General features: G+C 31.4%; 3 protein-coding genes across 3 annotated transcripts; 1 reads left to right on the top strand and 2 right to left on the bottom strand.

Annotated features, from left to right (window-relative positions):
* Nucleotides 1–53: 53 nt before the first annotated feature.
* On the bottom strand, nt 54–1315 carry LOTGIDRAFT_126357 (hypothetical protein; the record flags this gene model as incomplete). Its single annotated transcript, XM_009062746.1, has 3 exons — nt 54–209; nt 659–862; nt 1262–1315. 3 exons carry the CDS (start codon nt 1313–1315, stop codon nt 54–56), a joined length of 414 nt encoding a protein of 137 aa, XP_009060994.1.
* Nucleotides 1316–7793: 6478 nt separating this feature from the next.
* On the bottom strand, nt 7794–15149 carry LOTGIDRAFT_193532 (hypothetical protein; the record flags this gene model as incomplete). The annotated part of the gene is made up of 12 exons (XM_009062745.1): nt 7794–7852; nt 8078–8274; nt 8897–9057; nt 9324–9397; nt 9563–9668; nt 11007–11141; nt 11375–11465; nt 11687–11822; nt 12057–12200; nt 13435–13541; nt 13739–13899; nt 15123–15149. Coding segments are annotated over 12 exons (1395 nt in total), but the record flags the coding sequence as incomplete, so codon positions are not given.
* An 813-nt stretch (nt 15150–15962) lies between these two features.
* LOTGIDRAFT_126242 (hypothetical protein) lies at nt 15963–17507 on the top strand (the record flags this gene model as incomplete). Its single annotated transcript, XM_009062744.1, has 4 exons — nt 15963–16115; nt 16372–16551; nt 16932–17067; nt 17410–17507. 4 exons carry the CDS (start codon nt 15963–15965, stop codon nt 17505–17507), a joined length of 567 nt encoding a protein of 188 aa, XP_009060992.1.
* Nucleotides 17508–17869: the final 362 nt, after the last annotated feature.

The raw sequence follows: 17869 nt of genomic DNA, 5'->3' as shown, positions 1-17869 counted from the left end.
CTTGCTTTGAGATATATTTGCCACAGTAAATATCCATTTTAAACTTATATTAATTACTGATGCAGTACACTCACCCTAGTAGCAGAACCACCTTGCATTACTCTTGAATATTCCATGTCAATTTTACGGTATTGTTCATCAGTTCTTGGCGTAAGCGTATAATCTTCATCATCATCTCCATCAAGACTATCAGCACCTCTTGTTTCACGCTTATTTAACATCTATAATAGAAATAATGCCTTTGTTATTGTAAATTGTCAGAGAAGTAACCATAACATGGAACGAACAAAGACCAATGATTCTTCTCATAGTCAGTCTCAGCCAGACCCTTTTAAGACTCATTAAAGGAGAAATATGAACAGACAGACGGACATAAATTGGTGCCAAAAATAGAGAGAGATTTTGTTGTATAAAATAATCAAAACACATTAAAGCTTCAAGAAATGACAGAAATGATAAGGAAAGAAACTTTCAAGAAATAGTGCTAATGAGAGTTAATTAATCTTGAACACATTGACAGAAATTCAATACTTCTCACATGTCAATCCTATATTCACAGATGAACAGTATCACTATAGTAACTATATTTCAGTTGCATCAGCCTCTTGCTGTGCACCTGTCACCAAAACAAATTCAGATATGGAAAATTTGGACTCACCTCAACAATATCGCGATTAGTTTGACTAACAACATTTTCATTGTACTCAGTATATTTCAGCAGAACTTTATCCATATCAGAACTGGCATACTGATATAACTTATTATTGGTTGTAAATATTATCAGAGCTATTTCACAATCACATAATACACTTAATTCATATGCCTTCTTCATTAACCCAAACTTTCTCTTTGTGAAAGTCACCTAAAATCATAAGTTAATATAATGGTAATTTCATAAAACCATTAGATTAATTTCTTTAATGATCCAAAGAAAGGTAAAGGACATCTTACTGTTGGCATTAAATTTTATGTATTTCACGCTTTTAAGAAATCTAAACCACAAAAAAAACCATTGAAAAAAACGTAACAGAAATCACTTGAATTTAATATGACTCTTTAGATGGAAAAATAATCTGTGATCAGTCTTGTTGGTTTGTTCATTCAATATTTTATTTGTAGGTGTATAAGATGCAAAACTTTCACTTTGGAAGCAGCTGTAGGTAGATTAAATTCTATAGTGAATGAAATCTTGAATAAAAATATATAAGCTTTAATACAAATGAATTTTCTTAGAAGGAAATTGAAGACCTAAAATATATACCTGTCTATTTCTCTCATCATTAATTCGTGTAATTTGTATTTTCTTACGACCCATTGTCTTAGAACCTGAAAGGAAGAGGTAGATAAAATAATTCAATTACAATTATTAAAAAAAAATATTATGAATTACACAACAAATAAAAAACAATTTAACACTCACTCATCCCATAATATTATAGTTTTTTCCAATATAAATATCCTTAAAGAACTACTGTTTAGTGTCAACTGTTATAAAACCACTCTTAAAATGCAGGGGAATCCCCGGGTCATATCTATTTTTAGCCATTATGTCAACCCTGATTAGGTCAGCTAAGTTATAAAAATGAGATATGAGACATTTGTACACTATTAGTTTATTGATCACCATCCAACCTATACTTTTTATACCTTTATCAACAGAAATAAATGATTTTAGCCAAATTGTGTTTTCATATAGCAATTACACATTATGGCTAATGAAATACATTATACTTTGAAATACATACAGAATATTGCGAAATAACACCACTGAGCCACCAAGTAACGAGTGCAGTATCAAGCCACTAATTTTAGTGATTTTTTTGAGATACAAGTGTAAAATGTATTCTATGTCTTAATCTGATACCAGGAATTTACATGAAAACTAAAATCAAATGAAGTGTGATATGTATTGTATTAGTATATGAAAAGCATTTTACTATGATGATTTTGGGACTTTTTAAGAAAAGTCAGTGAATGCCTATTGTGTGTCTGCACAGATAAACAATGCCAAAATTAATGTAAAAAGAGGTATAACTGGACACAATTATATGCATAACAATTACTTAAATAAATAACTTGCGACATTTCAGGGATGATGCTTTTGTCTTTATCAAGCATCATTGGTTGACAAAGACGAAAGCATCATTGTCGAAACGTTGCAAATTATTTATTATGTTGTGTTTGCTAACTGAGAGATGCAAAATAAGATACATTTAAAATTACAAATAACGCATCATTGGTCAATCCAATCCAATCACATCCAAGGACTTTTAAGCTCCACTCAAATAAGTTATAAGATCTGCAACAAGTGCTGTTAAAAAAGCCGAGAATGCTCACCCTTCCATAATGCCAAATGCTCAGTGACTGGATTTGTCAGTGCAGTTTCAATTCTGCATCTCTTTCAATGAGTCAACATAGTCATATGTACTACTGAACACATCAGAACATTTTGCCATCCCCACTACTACACTACTACATTTCATTATTTCTTTAATCCATGATAAGAGTCAAGATAAAGGGAACTTATTTCCAAAAATAACCAAATAAATATAGAAATCATAACATTTCAACCAATCAGCAAGTTAATGATTCTGATTTTGCTATTTATAAACTAGCATGTTGACAGCTAAACCTAATCAAAAGTAGACTAGAAGTCAGTAGTTAAATGGGTCTTCAGCTATGCATGACAAGAGTTAATGAGTAGGCATAAGACGAAACAACTTTGTCAATAAAGCCAACAAACAAAATATTAAATTCTAATAACATTTACGAAATGATAAAATCTATGTTATACTTTTCAAACGAGAAAGTTCACTGGAAAGACATCACAAGACGGGAAGGTAATTCAAACGGCAATGAAGAGAACGGTAGTGAAGAGAACGCCGAGGAGCCGACCCATATCAATGTCAAACCACACTTTCTAAGTAAGATAGCCATTTTCTTAGATTATGATCACGGCCCAAAAGTTGCCTAATAACTAAAACCATAATTTCTGATAATCTTACCAAAACAATACCACGAGATCTGTTAAAATATCCAAGCGGTTTCTATTTTTACTGTCCAGTAAAATGTTGCTCAGTAAAATCTACAAGTTGTGCTATTTTAGGGAATGGAAATTACTAAAGTATTTATAGAAATAATCCAATATGGCCACGTCTGCGCATGCCAAATATCATGCAGCGTGATACGGAAGTGTCAGGTTTCATCAAACATATTTCTGATATTCTCTTAACAGTACCACTCTTCTTATGAAAATTATATGAATTATTGTTTAACTGTATTTGCCAGGATTTAAGTACAATACCGAGTACTAACGTCAGGATTTATAAGAGGGGAATAGAACTATATTCATGAAGCGCAGTCAGATAATACTTAAATACTTTAAAAGGCGATTGTGGTGATTTCCGGTTTAGAAAAGATACTATTTATTTAGCATTTTTATCGTCCTTTCAATGCATCTTTAATTCTTTTATAACATGGAGTACGCAATGGTTTACACTTTATCAAGTATAAAGCGAAAACTTTGATCTAGTACTTCACACGAAGAGGAAATCCATGATCAATGATGACGTCATTCGATAGTCGCGCACCTTGCACCACATTAAGTAGTTCGGTTGATATGTCCTACTCCCGTACTCAAGTCTGAGCAAGTCAAATAGTCCAACGGTTGCCTGCCAACAACTAATACGCACACTTTGCAGTACGGTCGAAAGCAAATCTATGAAGTCAGACTTAAGATTTAGCCGAGTTTTAAGAGATGCTCAAGATAGAAAATATGACAACTTATAAATATAACTACGAATATATTTGATATTGAAGAGGAAGTTATTCTCTTGACTGCCCATCATTTAACTTGTATGCATGCATCTATCGATATAGTTTACCAGATGGAGTATATGACTTCTTAAGAAAAATATAATTAAATATTCACTGTGATGAAGAGACGGTGACTTACGAGTCAGGGTTTTCAGCTTTTTTCTTCCTATTACCCCTTTCGATTGGATCGATTGCATTTCACCCCCATTCGTCAACACTTAGCTAAGATTGCCGACGGTGCTCCTGCTTGGTGCTTGTCCTCTATGCGTAAACAATTGCACAATTCGGTCGTGCACTGTGTATACAATGAGTTACTTATGCATATACAATCATGCACGCACGAACCGGCTGCGAAGCACCGAAACACACGCCTTGCCACGACCAATTGCTCTACATTGCGGGATAAAATCATTTGAAATAGTGTTTTAAGTGGAGTTCCGCTGTACTCCTCATAACTAAAGCGTAGCCTATCTGGTACTTGGGTACAAAAGATGAAGGACAACAGGATTGATTCCAAAATCTGGAGCACTTTGAATCGCCTTATGTCTGAAGGGGCTCCTTCCCCTCGTAAGGTTTAAAACTTTACAACGTAGGCCCTGCATTCTTGATTCCCAATCACATTTATAGGGTACATATGCAGCGATTTAATGGTAATAATGATAAAAAAAAAAGAAATATAGAAAAAATTAGAAAAATAACATTTTATTACACAATATAAATAGCACTTGATCAAAATTTATTATGGAGTTTGAGAAATTACATATAGATTGACTAATCATACTAGAACATATGATAGAATTAATTTTATTCAAAGTTTTTTTGAAGGACAGGGCAAATGCCTATTTCCTTTACGTTTGTCTGGAACCAACTGAATGTCAATCAAGGATAAGTTCACTGTTCACATGGTAGTTGTGGTAGTGGATTTCTAGGAAAGACAAATAATACTTTCATTACCTGTATATGATGAGCTGAAAGAAAGGGAGAATCCGGATTAGTTTGGGAAGGTTCCAGAATTCCTGAAAATTGGTTGTTAGTTTTCAATACAGACATCAATATTTCATATTTTTAAAATTCCTTGACTGTTCCTTGTTTCTATGCACAAGCATACCATTTTAAAAATTATCCAAAAACTATTGTCTGCATTACATTAAAATTTTGTAAAGTACAATAACTTTAAACATTATTCTAAATGGAATTTACAATTTCATGAGAGCAGGGAGCAGGCAGGCAGACAACTAGAGAGTTGTCAATATATCCACATAGAAAATAAGGATTCTCCCTTTATACATACTGACGTAAAAAATATAAATATTTAAAATATCACTGAGAAACAAATTTCAATTGTGTTTGAACGTGCATCATAAAATAAATTAGTAAAAAAAAAAAAAAGTAAAAAGAAAATACATACCCATGAGCATATGTAAGTAACCCCATCCATAGTTTATAATAATGGCCATTTTATTACTCCAGTCATCAAATACAAACTATAACTTTGGAAACAGTTTAATTTCTACAGTTTCACTAATTTTACATATAATTTAAACAAAGGCTAGATTTCCTTCTTTGGCATTTTTTATCCTTTCCCTTAAAGATAATGTACATGTTCCTTCTCTGAACTGACTATATATAGCCTTTAATATGATTTGAATGGTGATGTTTTGATATTTAATTAACAACATATCATGTCTTTTGTTAATAGCTGTTAATTTGAAAAAGTTTAAAAATTAACTTGATGCAAATTTCTGAATATTTAGATGGAGTTGTTACAAATTATTTGAATCAAAACAATACTCGCCACCATGATCTAATTATACCACAATATATCTATGTAGTATTTTGACACTATGTTAGCAAGATTGTTCTTGCTGTAATAAAATTGACAATGACTTCCACTTCATTTGTGGTTATTTTGAGATAAAAAAAATCAATCAACAAGTTTGGGTTTCAGAAACATTTTTCAAATGAATTTAGAAGATGTTTATCTGTTTGCACCAGGCTTCAGACATAGATGAACAACAATATTAAAACAATGTCCATACAAAAATTGGAAACAAATTATAATAAGCAAGTAAAGCCATCAAATGAAATTTTATCACCGCCCCATTTTAAAATTAACCATGATTCATTCAAAATTTAGTACAAGCTGTATATTCAATAGAGACCAAAAATCTATTTGAAGGAATACTACCTCTTGAAATAACCATGAAAATTAAATTCTCAAACTTGGCTTAAAAGAAGCATATTATATTCATCAGTGAGCTTGCCTGCGTCATGACAATACTGTGAATAATCCATAAACCATGGTTCTATAATTACATGTAATTACTGATAAATGCTTAAATTTTAAAAATTATATGGTTTTTCTAAGAGGTAGTTTCCCTTAATAATTATCATCAGTATCGTCCTGTATCAACATTAATGCCCTTTTTATATGCATTCAATTACCAATAGCATATGAATAGGACTGTTGATTAAACAAATATAAAAGAGCATTACATAAGTGTTGTAGTAAAATAAGATAATTGGATATGGAAAAGAAATTTAAAAAGAAACATGGCCAATGAAAGTCCTTACTTCAACTAGCACTTAAAACATGAAAAGGTACATATAACGCCACAATATTATCAACAAATATACACTTCAATATATTTAGATTCAAAAAAATATACATGACTTTGTGTGTTTCCATACCCTTAATATTTACACAATAAATTAATATATAAAACAACACAATTAGATTGAATATATTGATTTCAATGTCTTTAGCATTATATTACTTAATTTACTACTGTTACCACCAATCAAAGCTGATCTTATAACTTAACTCAATAGAATTCTTCGACACTCTTGTTATTATAGAGGCATGGTCAAATATGGAATATGAAAAAGGTTTTTGAAGTATTTTTATTTTTATAAGAGTGGCTTCAATTGTTCCTATAACTAAAGAATATTTTCAAAAATGTCAAAAATCAACATAACAAAAAGACAATGAAATCAAATTACATAATTCTGAAAATGATAATGTGGACGCTTTGTCATTAATTAAACATATAGTAAACCCAGAAGTAATGATTTTGAGTAACTTTAACATACTACTGTTCAAGCAATGAAATTAGATGATTTGCTAACAGTTTACATCTTTATCAGGACCTAAATTCACAGCTATCAAGGTGTTAATTATTGACAAAGCCTTTAATGTAATTAATTACAAACGTATTATGAGTGAATGGTGAAATTTATTTGAATTTTTTGATGAATCTTGGAAATCTCCTCGGTCAACTCAATATCATTTATCTACAGATGAATTAATTTACCACAAATAACCCCAAAAAATCTTTTTGTGATCATTTGGAATTCTACATTTTCTAATAATACTTTAAAAATATGGAATCTGTTTAACAGATGTCAGGTTCCTGACCAGACTAAAAAAAGAAGTCCCACCAAATAAAACAACAGTTCAATAAAATTATGTTATGTCTCCCTGAGGATTGTCTTATTATCAAATTTAACAGGCTCTTTACAATGATCTAGTACCAGTTTAAATTATTGAGGAATTTCTCAAATTCGTTATCTGTTAAATTTTCTGTACCAGGAGGGAATAATTCACTAGTTGAGGGTGTAGGATCAACTTCTAATGGAGACATGTTCGGTAACGGTAGAGGCATGGATGTTACAGGTAATGAACTACTGGGTACTAAAGGAGGTAAAGGATAAGGAGGAAAATGATTAGTAAGTGAGGTGGCAGGAAAAGGTAGAGAGGGTTTAGAATGTGCTGGTGGAGGTGTAGAATTAGGAGTAAAGAGAGGTGAGAGTCTGCTAGGACTGTGATGTAAATCTAAAGAGGGTGTACTGTTAGGACTACTAGAAACTGATTGAGTTGACCCAGCATGTGGTGGAGTTGGTGTATCCAGATTAATGATTCCTGGACTAACGCACCCTTTATCAGAAACAGATTTAGGTGGAGGATCATCATCATCATCTTCTTCATCTTCTGAACTGTCTAATGTCAAATCTATAACATCATCATTACCGCCACCTTCTACAAGAGAAATGAAGAATTATTTAAAATATAGTTTGGCACTTAACTGATGATGTGCAGAAAAACAAAATGCTCCTGTTCAATACAGAGCTCCTTTCCCATTAATAACACAATGAAATGGATTTCCTAATATCTTTAATGGTATTAATATGTTAAAGGGACCTATCTTGTAAATGAAACCGTTCTACAAACCAATTGTCGAATAAATAATGGCCTACTTACTATTACTAGATGGCTCAGAAGGTTGTAATTTAACAGCAGCAGTAGATGTAGGTGAAGAAGCTGTTTCATTTTTAAATACAACCGGACTAGCTATTACATGAGTTTCTTTTGGTGGTTCCAGCCGACTCCAGTTACCATCTGGATGAAACTGTATATCATTACAATTAGGAGACGCTCGGAATATCTCTAAGAAATAACTATGAAAAAGAGATCAAATATTGTGATTAAATATTGATGCAATATTGAAAGAATTCTGAATAAATATTGAAAATATTTTGATAAAAATATTTTGATAAATAATGAAAAATTTTGGATAAATATTTAAAAATTTTTGGATCAAATATTGAAAATATTCTGATTAAATATTGAAAATATTCTGATTAAATATTGAAAATATTCTGATTAAATATTGAAAATATTCTGATTAAATATTGAAAATATTCTGACTAAATACAGAAAATATTTTGACTAAATACAGAAAATATTCTGATTAAATATTGAAAATATTCTGATTAAATATTGAAAATATTCTGATTAAATACAGAAAATATTCTGATTAAATATTGAAAATATTCTGATTAAATATTGAAAATATTCTGATTAAATATTGAAAATATTCTGATTAAATATTGAAAATATTCTGATTAAATATTGAAAATATTCTAACTAAATACAGAAAATATTCTGATTAAATATTGAAAATATTCTGACTAAATACTGAAAACTTTTTGATTAAATATTGCGATAAAAAATTACTCATTATTGAAAATGAATTTTTAAATATCTTTTAGGGATAAAATTCAGAATAAGATAACTCACCCATCTATTATTAATTTATCAAATGTAGCAGGTTTATCACAAACAGGACAAATCCACGTTGCTTTTTTCTCATTCATCATAAGAAATGTATTGGCATCATAACACTGTAAATGAGTACATGTACTTGCTCGGCAAGGTATTTGTAATCTCATCTTTCCCAGCTAAAAAGTAAAAAGAATTGCTTTGTATAATGTGAAATTTAGTGATATTGCATGTATCAAACCTTTTCAATAATTTTTCATAAATCAATTTTTTCCCCCATCCAAGAATACAAGTTTTACATCCTACTATACAAGGTGCAATAACAATAATTTTGCAGCAGAAATATCCCCCATGCTGGATATCTGACTGCTGCAAAATTATTTTTATTGCATCCAGATTAAGTTGTAAATCACTATCAAATTGACTAATTATACAGTTTACTTACTGGACACATTAATGAGACACGTAGACTAGTTGTAGCTATTTCACTATCAGGATCATGTGCTAATTTTTCTTTGACTGAAAATAATATTGTCTAATGTAACAAATTAAAAAGAACCATTATCTAGAACATAATACAAATTTAGGTGATGGCAGTTGTTCAACTGGTCATTGATGGACTATTATCGGACATACAATGGGCAGAATTTACTGAGTGCTAGAATTGAAAATCTGTCCACTTACTTAATGCTCTGGTATGATCAGGATGTCGATTACCAAACTGTTTTAATCTTTGTAGTAATATATCAGAGGTTAATCTTCGTACTAAAAACACTGCTAAACAATAACCCTGTAATATAGTTAATGATCATTTCTTTATTATACCATTAGTCTAATAACTACCAAGTAATAATTCAATATCATTTTTGCTAATCATGCGGTCGTACACAGTAATCATGTTATTGTTTTGTACTGTCAATTATTGATCTCAATGTTATCAATTCTATCCATGTGCCCTCTTTTATGGACAAAATTTAAACAATAACACTGTAAACCATTATATTGGTTGAATTCATAAGTTATCCAATAGAGTTGCATAATATAACTTTATTACAAGTGGTGGTCAAGTTTCATCAGTAAATTTAAGTATTCAAGTAAAATACCATTCAACAACATTCAATTATGCCAATCAAGGTACAACAACAAACAAAAACAAAACCTGTTAGTATAAAGTGCATATCAAGTTGGTGACCAAATAAAAAAAGTTTGAAAGAAACAGCTTCTTGTTCATTTCCAACACTAAGACTTACATTAAAAAATAGTTGCATAAAATTTGATTCTTGATCACAAAAAAGTTCAATTCTGATGAAGAAGCTATAGTTGTGGTGAATGAAAAATGAACCAATAACTTTAAATGGTGGTTGTTTAGTTAATTACAACTATTGGTATATCAGGTCTTCTCTTAATCACTTATAGATAACACTAGCCAAGCAGACAGTCTTTATTATTTTAAAAAGACCAAGGGGCAATCTCTTTATATATCAAATTTCTTTAGTTGTAAAGATTCATGCTTTAAAGTATGACTGCCTTGACATTTTAATATACAAATGCTTAACTCAAATCAAGATGCCAAATAATTTTCAATTCCCCTTTGCCCCATTAATGGTCACAATAACCTTTTTTATGTTTTATACAAGTACAATTTCAAACATAACCAAAAGCTGCTACTTTGTTCTCTAATTTGTATATGAATGGCAATAACGATATTAACTATGACTTTTTTAAGTACATAAAATTTTTGCTGCAGCCTTTCATGAATGTGTTCAACAAAGCAACAGAATAGTTAAAAATAATTAGTTTTCTCTCTCTATTTATGAATGTAGAAAATACAAGCTATTGTTCAATAAATGGAGTTAAAAATTTGTAAGTTTTGATGCCCCTTGCATGTCTGATTGGTTATACACAGTAAAAACTCTGTGTTAATATAAGAGAAGACCTGTTATTTACATACCACCATTGCCTCCTCTGAGGACCAAGATACATGGATTTCATTTCTCATGTTAGGATTTAGCTTTAATAGATGTGTAATATCAAGCGCTCGTCCTGGTAGTTTCTTTTTAGGAATTGGATTCTGAAAACACAGAAAACACATACAGACAACATATACACAACACATATAGAGACCTACCCGACCAAATTCAGATGCCCATGACACATCTAAATGATTGGATATTGTTGGTGATAAACGACATAATGATGTGATATCAATAGCTCGACCAGGACGTTTGGGTTCAATACCAGGTTTGGTTGTAGGAATTGGATTCTGTAACATAGCAAATTATTCCATTCAAATAAATAATATAATATGGACTATTAATGTAACAATTGAAAGAAAAAATCATCAATAATTTGAATAAAATTGAGACCAAAAGATTGAAATTTGAAATAAACATTAAAATAAATCGACAACACAAAGAATATGCTTCAAATAACATATATTTAATTACAATGACTAGAATAAAATTGAAAGTGAGAAATTATGAAAACACTGCATACCGGCAATGGGGCCATTTTACCATTTACTCTTACACAAATACTGGGAGGAAAATTATCAGCCTGTTCACAACTAGTTTCTAATAGACAAAATCTGAAAATAGGAATAACCATTTAGATATCGCACCACATCTAACATCAATCTTAATATCAAATAAATAACCACAATATTTAACCTTGCTGAGTATTTAATATTGGACCACATCTAACATATAAGTGAATAAATGTTTCTGTGTGTGAATCAAAATTTATTGTGCCGCTATGATCCATTTTTGATGCAGAAGTTATTTTCTTATAATAACAGTAAAACAGTACCTCAATTGGACCTGTACAGTATATTCACATTTGGCACCGGGTCGAAAATCTCTAGACATAGCTATATCTTGAGCTTGTTGAGGAGTAAGATGAAACACAAAAAAAGATTCTTGAAATCTGTTATTACTTTTTGGAACTGCAAAACAAAATTAGAACAAAATAAAATGATGGTAACATTACCACATATCTTAACTCGTTTGCGGGATATTTACTCTGTCTGTCAGTACTTTTTTGTACCAATGGCTTTGTGCCCACAGTAATCTTATATGCAAGACATTTTGGATCTAATAAAAAAATGCCAACTCATCCCATACAACTTATTACATATACTGAATTGTTGTAAAGAGCTCAACTGTTGATCACAACTTACCCAAACTAGTTGGTTTCATTAATTCTGCTAATAAATCATAGAATGGTAAATGTTTAAATCTGACGTCAGGATGAACAGGCATTGAGGATGATGTTGGAGGGTGTATCGTTGTTAAATGTTTACTTCCACCATAATCTATACCACCTGCAATACAACATTGTACATTGAATACATCCAATCAAACTCCTCGACTGAAAGTCGGTAAACAATAAGCCATAATGATTACAGTCAATCTAACAAGGGCTCTGGTTGGTTGCATTTGCTGGTGTATAATCCAATCAAATAGCAGCATTCTGTGATAAAAGAAAGGTGGCTATTGTAGTCAAACTGAAATAAGCAGTTCCTTATAGCTTGACATTGTGAAGATGGCATTAACATTTTTCAATAATATAATGACATGATACATGATTTGGGTCCTTTTTTCAACAATACCTTTTGGCTTGGGTAGAGGAAAATAATTAAAAGAACTTCTATAATGATGATTTGAAGGATTTGGCCATCTTGGATTAATATGTCTTTTATGATAATTCATTGGCACCCCAAGATGATATTGAATTGGTTGACCAGTAAACACATGACGATTTTCATGGTAAAAATCAGATGTTTGATTACAGCGGGCTGGCTCTGTAGATATATGTGTCTTGGCTAATCTTGCTGTTTGAACAGGAATTGTCTCTTCAACAGACTTTGCTGACACATTAGTATCTTTCCGTTTCTCATTATTCTCAGAATCATTATTTTCCTTGTCCCTTTTTCCACTTTGTTGATTAGTAATTGTTCTTTTACTAGATTCCAAATAATTCACAATATTTCTACTAACTTCCACATTTTGAATATTTGTTAATTTTACGGGGTTGGTTTTCTTATTTTTACCAACTTTGCCCAAACTTGGGGCACGGTTTTCATCTTTTTTATTTTTAGTTCTGGTATTCACCATTCTGATAGTAACTAAATATGAGCACTGACTTACTAATACAATCTCAACTAATACAACTGTTCAACAAGAACTACTACTGAGATAGCTCTCACTTTCCTCAATTTGTATAAACCTAATTAGTAGTTGACTAAATGTCAGTTAACAGTGCTTACTGATTAATAATCAATCATGACACATTTTAGTAAGTGAGCTAATGAGCAGTAGATCTATTATAACAGGCCTTATACTGTAAGATTTATCTTTTTTCAGGTTTAACCATATTATTTCAAATGCTGTTTTCACTCTACATGAGACAGCCGAAATCTTGAATTTTCCAAGATGGTACTTGATCATTTTTCTTATGTACCATTGGTTAATATAGGTAATCAAATGGAACATAAACAGAAATTCATCTCAATGTTAAAACTTTTAACATAAACTAAAAATCATTTCAATACCTACCACTAGCTATCCCCGGAGTAGGCGTAGGTTGTTCTGTTTGACTGTGTGTCAATGTAGTGGGATCAGTAAACCGTCTTCTATTATTAGCGTTAGTAGCAAATATTTGTCTGAAATTATTACAGAAATAATAATAACTGAATAGTTGACTTACTCATATAAAACTGTGACAAAAACGATTCACAGTTCGTGCAGATACATTTGAGTGATAAATTTGTACATTGTTTTATTTCGAATAGTATTTTCTATTGTTATAAGCTTTTCACAAATAAAATATGTCCATTGCATGTAATACAATATACTATACCTATATAATTCCCGTATTTTAATTTGAACTTGAAGGCCACAACCTTTCTGTACTAATTGTAAAGCTCTCTGTAATAATTCTTGTTTTCTACCACTCTTGTTTCTTCCAGCAAAACCCAATAAAACTTGTAATTCTGAGACTCGAAAGCTCATAATCATGTGCTAAAAAATATAAATATTATATATTTCTACAGGGCAAAATCAATTTTCTACAAGACTGGAAAATACATGTAGCACGATTCACTGGTGAATCTTTGTCAGTTCCAAGAAAATGAATATACATGTAATCTGTTTATAAATCTGTCAACATTCATTTCACCAAAAGTATTTTCACTTTTAACTAAAGTCAAAATATCTATCAATGCAATCAAGTGATCCTAAAGCTTGATGTACACTGATAGTGATAAATCTAATGATTTAGCCTAGGTCCCAACAAATGATTTGGAATTGGATCATGGTTAATTACACTCTAGTCAAAATGTCACTTAAGGACCAAACATTCCAGTTAGCCCGCAATCACTCTTGATTTCATTGTGGGGCTGTCATGTACCACTGCATGTAATCATCTTCTAAAAATGGCACAGTCCATGCCTAAGTTTACAGATTGAAGTTGATATTCCTCTAATTAAAATGATAATATTCCGTTAAATTATTTTAACCAAAAAATATTGCAAGAAAAAACCTCTGCCAGTGTGCCAGCCAAATGTGTCCTTATAATTTCAGAGGCCACAATGACCTTGGGCTTCCTATAAAAAAGATCTTAAATCCTACAATAATGTTTGTTGTCATTTTAGTCAATTTATAGGCTAAGTAAAATGTTGACATGTAGGGCCATGTAATCTATATCTTATTTTTTAATTTTGTTAATAACCTACAAGTTACATCTTTTACTCAATTGAACTTGTACAGACCATGCCAGAATGGGCTCAAAAACGATTTCATAAAAAATTTACCCACTTCCGGTTATTAAGGCTAAGATTGAAAAGTGAGTTACCTCCCTTCCACGAATAAAAAATTCCCCATGAATGTTGTTTACTAGATAAATAAAGCATTTTACTGTTCACGTGGTCATAGAGATATAATTTGAAATGATGTAGAAAGTATTTTCCTTCAAATACAAACAAATATACCCCAAATTTCATCTGAAGTTAAACAGGAAATATTAGCCTAAATTTTCTCCGCAAACACACAAAAATAAACAGAGACTGAGAGAGAGGAAGTCCAACTGAGATATTGAAAACACAATTCTGGCGTTAATAGATCATACTAGACGAATATGTCGATTTATTTCAATAATTGAATTTGGTCCCATTTACTTCGAGATATAATCAAAACACTATTCATTCAATTATAACTGTATATAAGAAAATAAATGTAAATATTACCTTCAGTTCTGTGGACTCCGCCATTTTTTCATTTGTTTTGACGCATGCGCATTGTATCAAAACAATCCAAAGTAAAATGGCGACAAGCAGAGGTTGTATAATTAACTCATTGAATTAAATCCTTAATTAAATTTGAGGTTTTAAGTAAATCATTATCTGAGCAACCTTTCGATAATCACTAGGCCTAGTGAATGCCTAGCACTTTCACAAACTAGGTGTTTTCTTAGAATAATCTTGGAATTGTGAAGTGTTGAATATTTGCCCTTTCCATGGCCATGTCATTCATAATTTCATGGCATTAGATAAGATCGAAACATCTGCCTCTATTGCAGCTTATGATTTTTATATATTTTGACAGTTGTGGGCTGGTGTAGAGATAGAAAAACTAGGTCCTGTTAACAAGGCCTAATTTTCCAGATGGCAACTGTCAAAATAGCTATCTCAGGCTAGAGTTGATTTGGACTAGCCTAATCATCCATTATGAACCATTGAATGGCATGAATATGAATATAAGGAAATGACTCAATCTTTCACTCTTAACACCATTATAACTTTTTATTTTTTGTTCTAGTACTGGGCCTGAATGGCATTTTTTCTCCTTTCCTGAAATCTGTGATCAGTCAGCAAGCATGTTTATCTTCCTCACAAACTAAACAATTATTTACAAGTTCACAAAATGTAACAGATACTTCAACAGAAAAAAGGTAATGAATTGTTTCATGTATATATTTTGAAAACTAAGGACATATGATCCTAAAACTTACTTGTTTTTGTCGATAAAAATGGCATTTATAAGCAACACGTGTACATGTAGTTGATAAAAATTAGCTTCCATATTTTATGAATCATTTTTTTTCTTTTAGTCTTGTGGCTGTAAGAGAAAAGAGTACAGCAGTAGAAAAGAAACGGACAGTTTCACCATTTCAGGCACCTATTGATAAAGTGGATTATGCTGTCGCCCGTATAGATGATTTGTTGAACTGGGGAAGAAAGGTAATTTTCTTGATTTTCTTTAACCACAATGACACCAAAACTATTGAGAATAACAAAGGGAGTACCCAAGAATTAATGCAGAGCCCATATTATGTATATCAAACACGGAAGCACAGGAAACCACAGGGATGAAACAGGAAATTGAATGGTACAAGCCATAGCCATAAGTATCTCAGCAGACACGATGGGGTTGGAATATTTTAATCCTTTTCAAATACTAACAAATAACATCTAAAAAGCAAATTTATTATTCCAGAGTTCAATATGGCCAATGACATTTGGTTTAGCTTGTTGTGCTGTAGAGATGATGCATATTGCTGCTCCCCGATATGATATGGATAGATTTGGTATTGTATTTCGAGCTAGTCCACGTCAAGCTGATGTTATTATTGTAGCTGGAACTTTAACAAACAAAATGGCACCTGCTCTCAGAAAAGTAATAATTTCACTATATATACCTGATTACTTTAAAACTTGATCTAAAAGGCCACTCAAACTTCTCATAGTAATTTTTGTATGTAAAATGTGTGTATGGTATGGTATGATAATTTTCGTCCATGTAGTTCTAAAAATTGGAATGTAATTATATTGGCATTGCTAGTGGTCATCTCTATGTTTGACCACAACTTTGAAAGCTATAGATTCTCGAGTTAACGCAATGTTCTTTGGCCTAGAAAATAGATAAATCTTTTGATGAATTATCTCCCTTTAATTGTTGTTGTTGTTATTTTGGAGATTCTTTCTACATGTTATTGTTGCCTTGTGATCGCAGTTGGATGCAGGAGTTAATTTTTTTCTTTATTCTCTTAATTATAGATTTATGATCAGATGCCTGAACCAAGATGGGTGATATCAATGGGTAGTTGTGCTAATGGTGGTGGTTATTACCATTATTCATATTCAGTTGTTCGAGGGTGTGATAGAGTTATACCGGTTGATATATATGTACCTGGTAAGTTTTGAATGGCATCTTTCATATAATATAATCAGGGTTGCTGATAAATGGAAATATGAATGTTATTTTGGTTAATCAGATAAATAGTTCAGGAGTTATTGCCCTTGACTTAGTAAAAACAATCAAATTTGGCAAGTAAGCACAATAGAGGCTGCAGTTTTTTTTATCTGATCATGATTAAACTCAGTATGTATATATAGATGAGATCCCAGTCAAGTTTGGTCCAAAACTAAGTTATTGCCCTTGTCCTTGAATATTAATGGAGCTACATTGTTTGCAACTTGTATGTAAGCCAAAAGGGAAATTCCTGCTAAATTTAAGTTTAAATTTTCTTTTCAGGATGTCCACCTACAGCTGAAGCTCTGTTATATGGTTTATTACAATTACAGAGAAAAATAATGAGAATGTCAGTATTACAGAGTTGGTACAGGAAATAGAATCTAGACCTATTTAATTCAATTGTGTAAAGTGTCAGGAATGTGTGACTGTGTATATAAAAGACAATATCAAATAGAAATTTATTACAGTTTATTTGTTTTATGATTTCAATTTCAAAATCAGGAATGTGCTATGGTCAAAACTCTTCAAGTTTTCAAGTTTTGATTTACACTTTAAATAGCACCAATGTCAGATGACCTTACATTATTTAGTGAGAGCAATTTATAGCATTATGTGATTAAATTATCCATTTCTCATCCAGAAAACAGTGGTGGCTCTTGTAGGGGGTGGGAGGGGGTCGGGATAGAGAGAACCCTCTCAGACGCTCAATGGTAGGCTTGAGGCTATGAAACCTCCTCTT

The sequence above is a fragment of the Lottia gigantea genome, assembly GCF_000327385.1.
Source record: "Lottia gigantea unplaced genomic scaffold LOTGIsca_53, whole genome shotgun sequence".
Taxonomy (NCBI): Eukaryota; Metazoa; Mollusca; class Gastropoda; family Lottiidae; genus Lottia; species Lottia gigantea.
The sequence above is the reverse complement of the archived record's forward strand: the minus strand, read 5'-3'. Positions and strand labels throughout refer to the sequence as shown.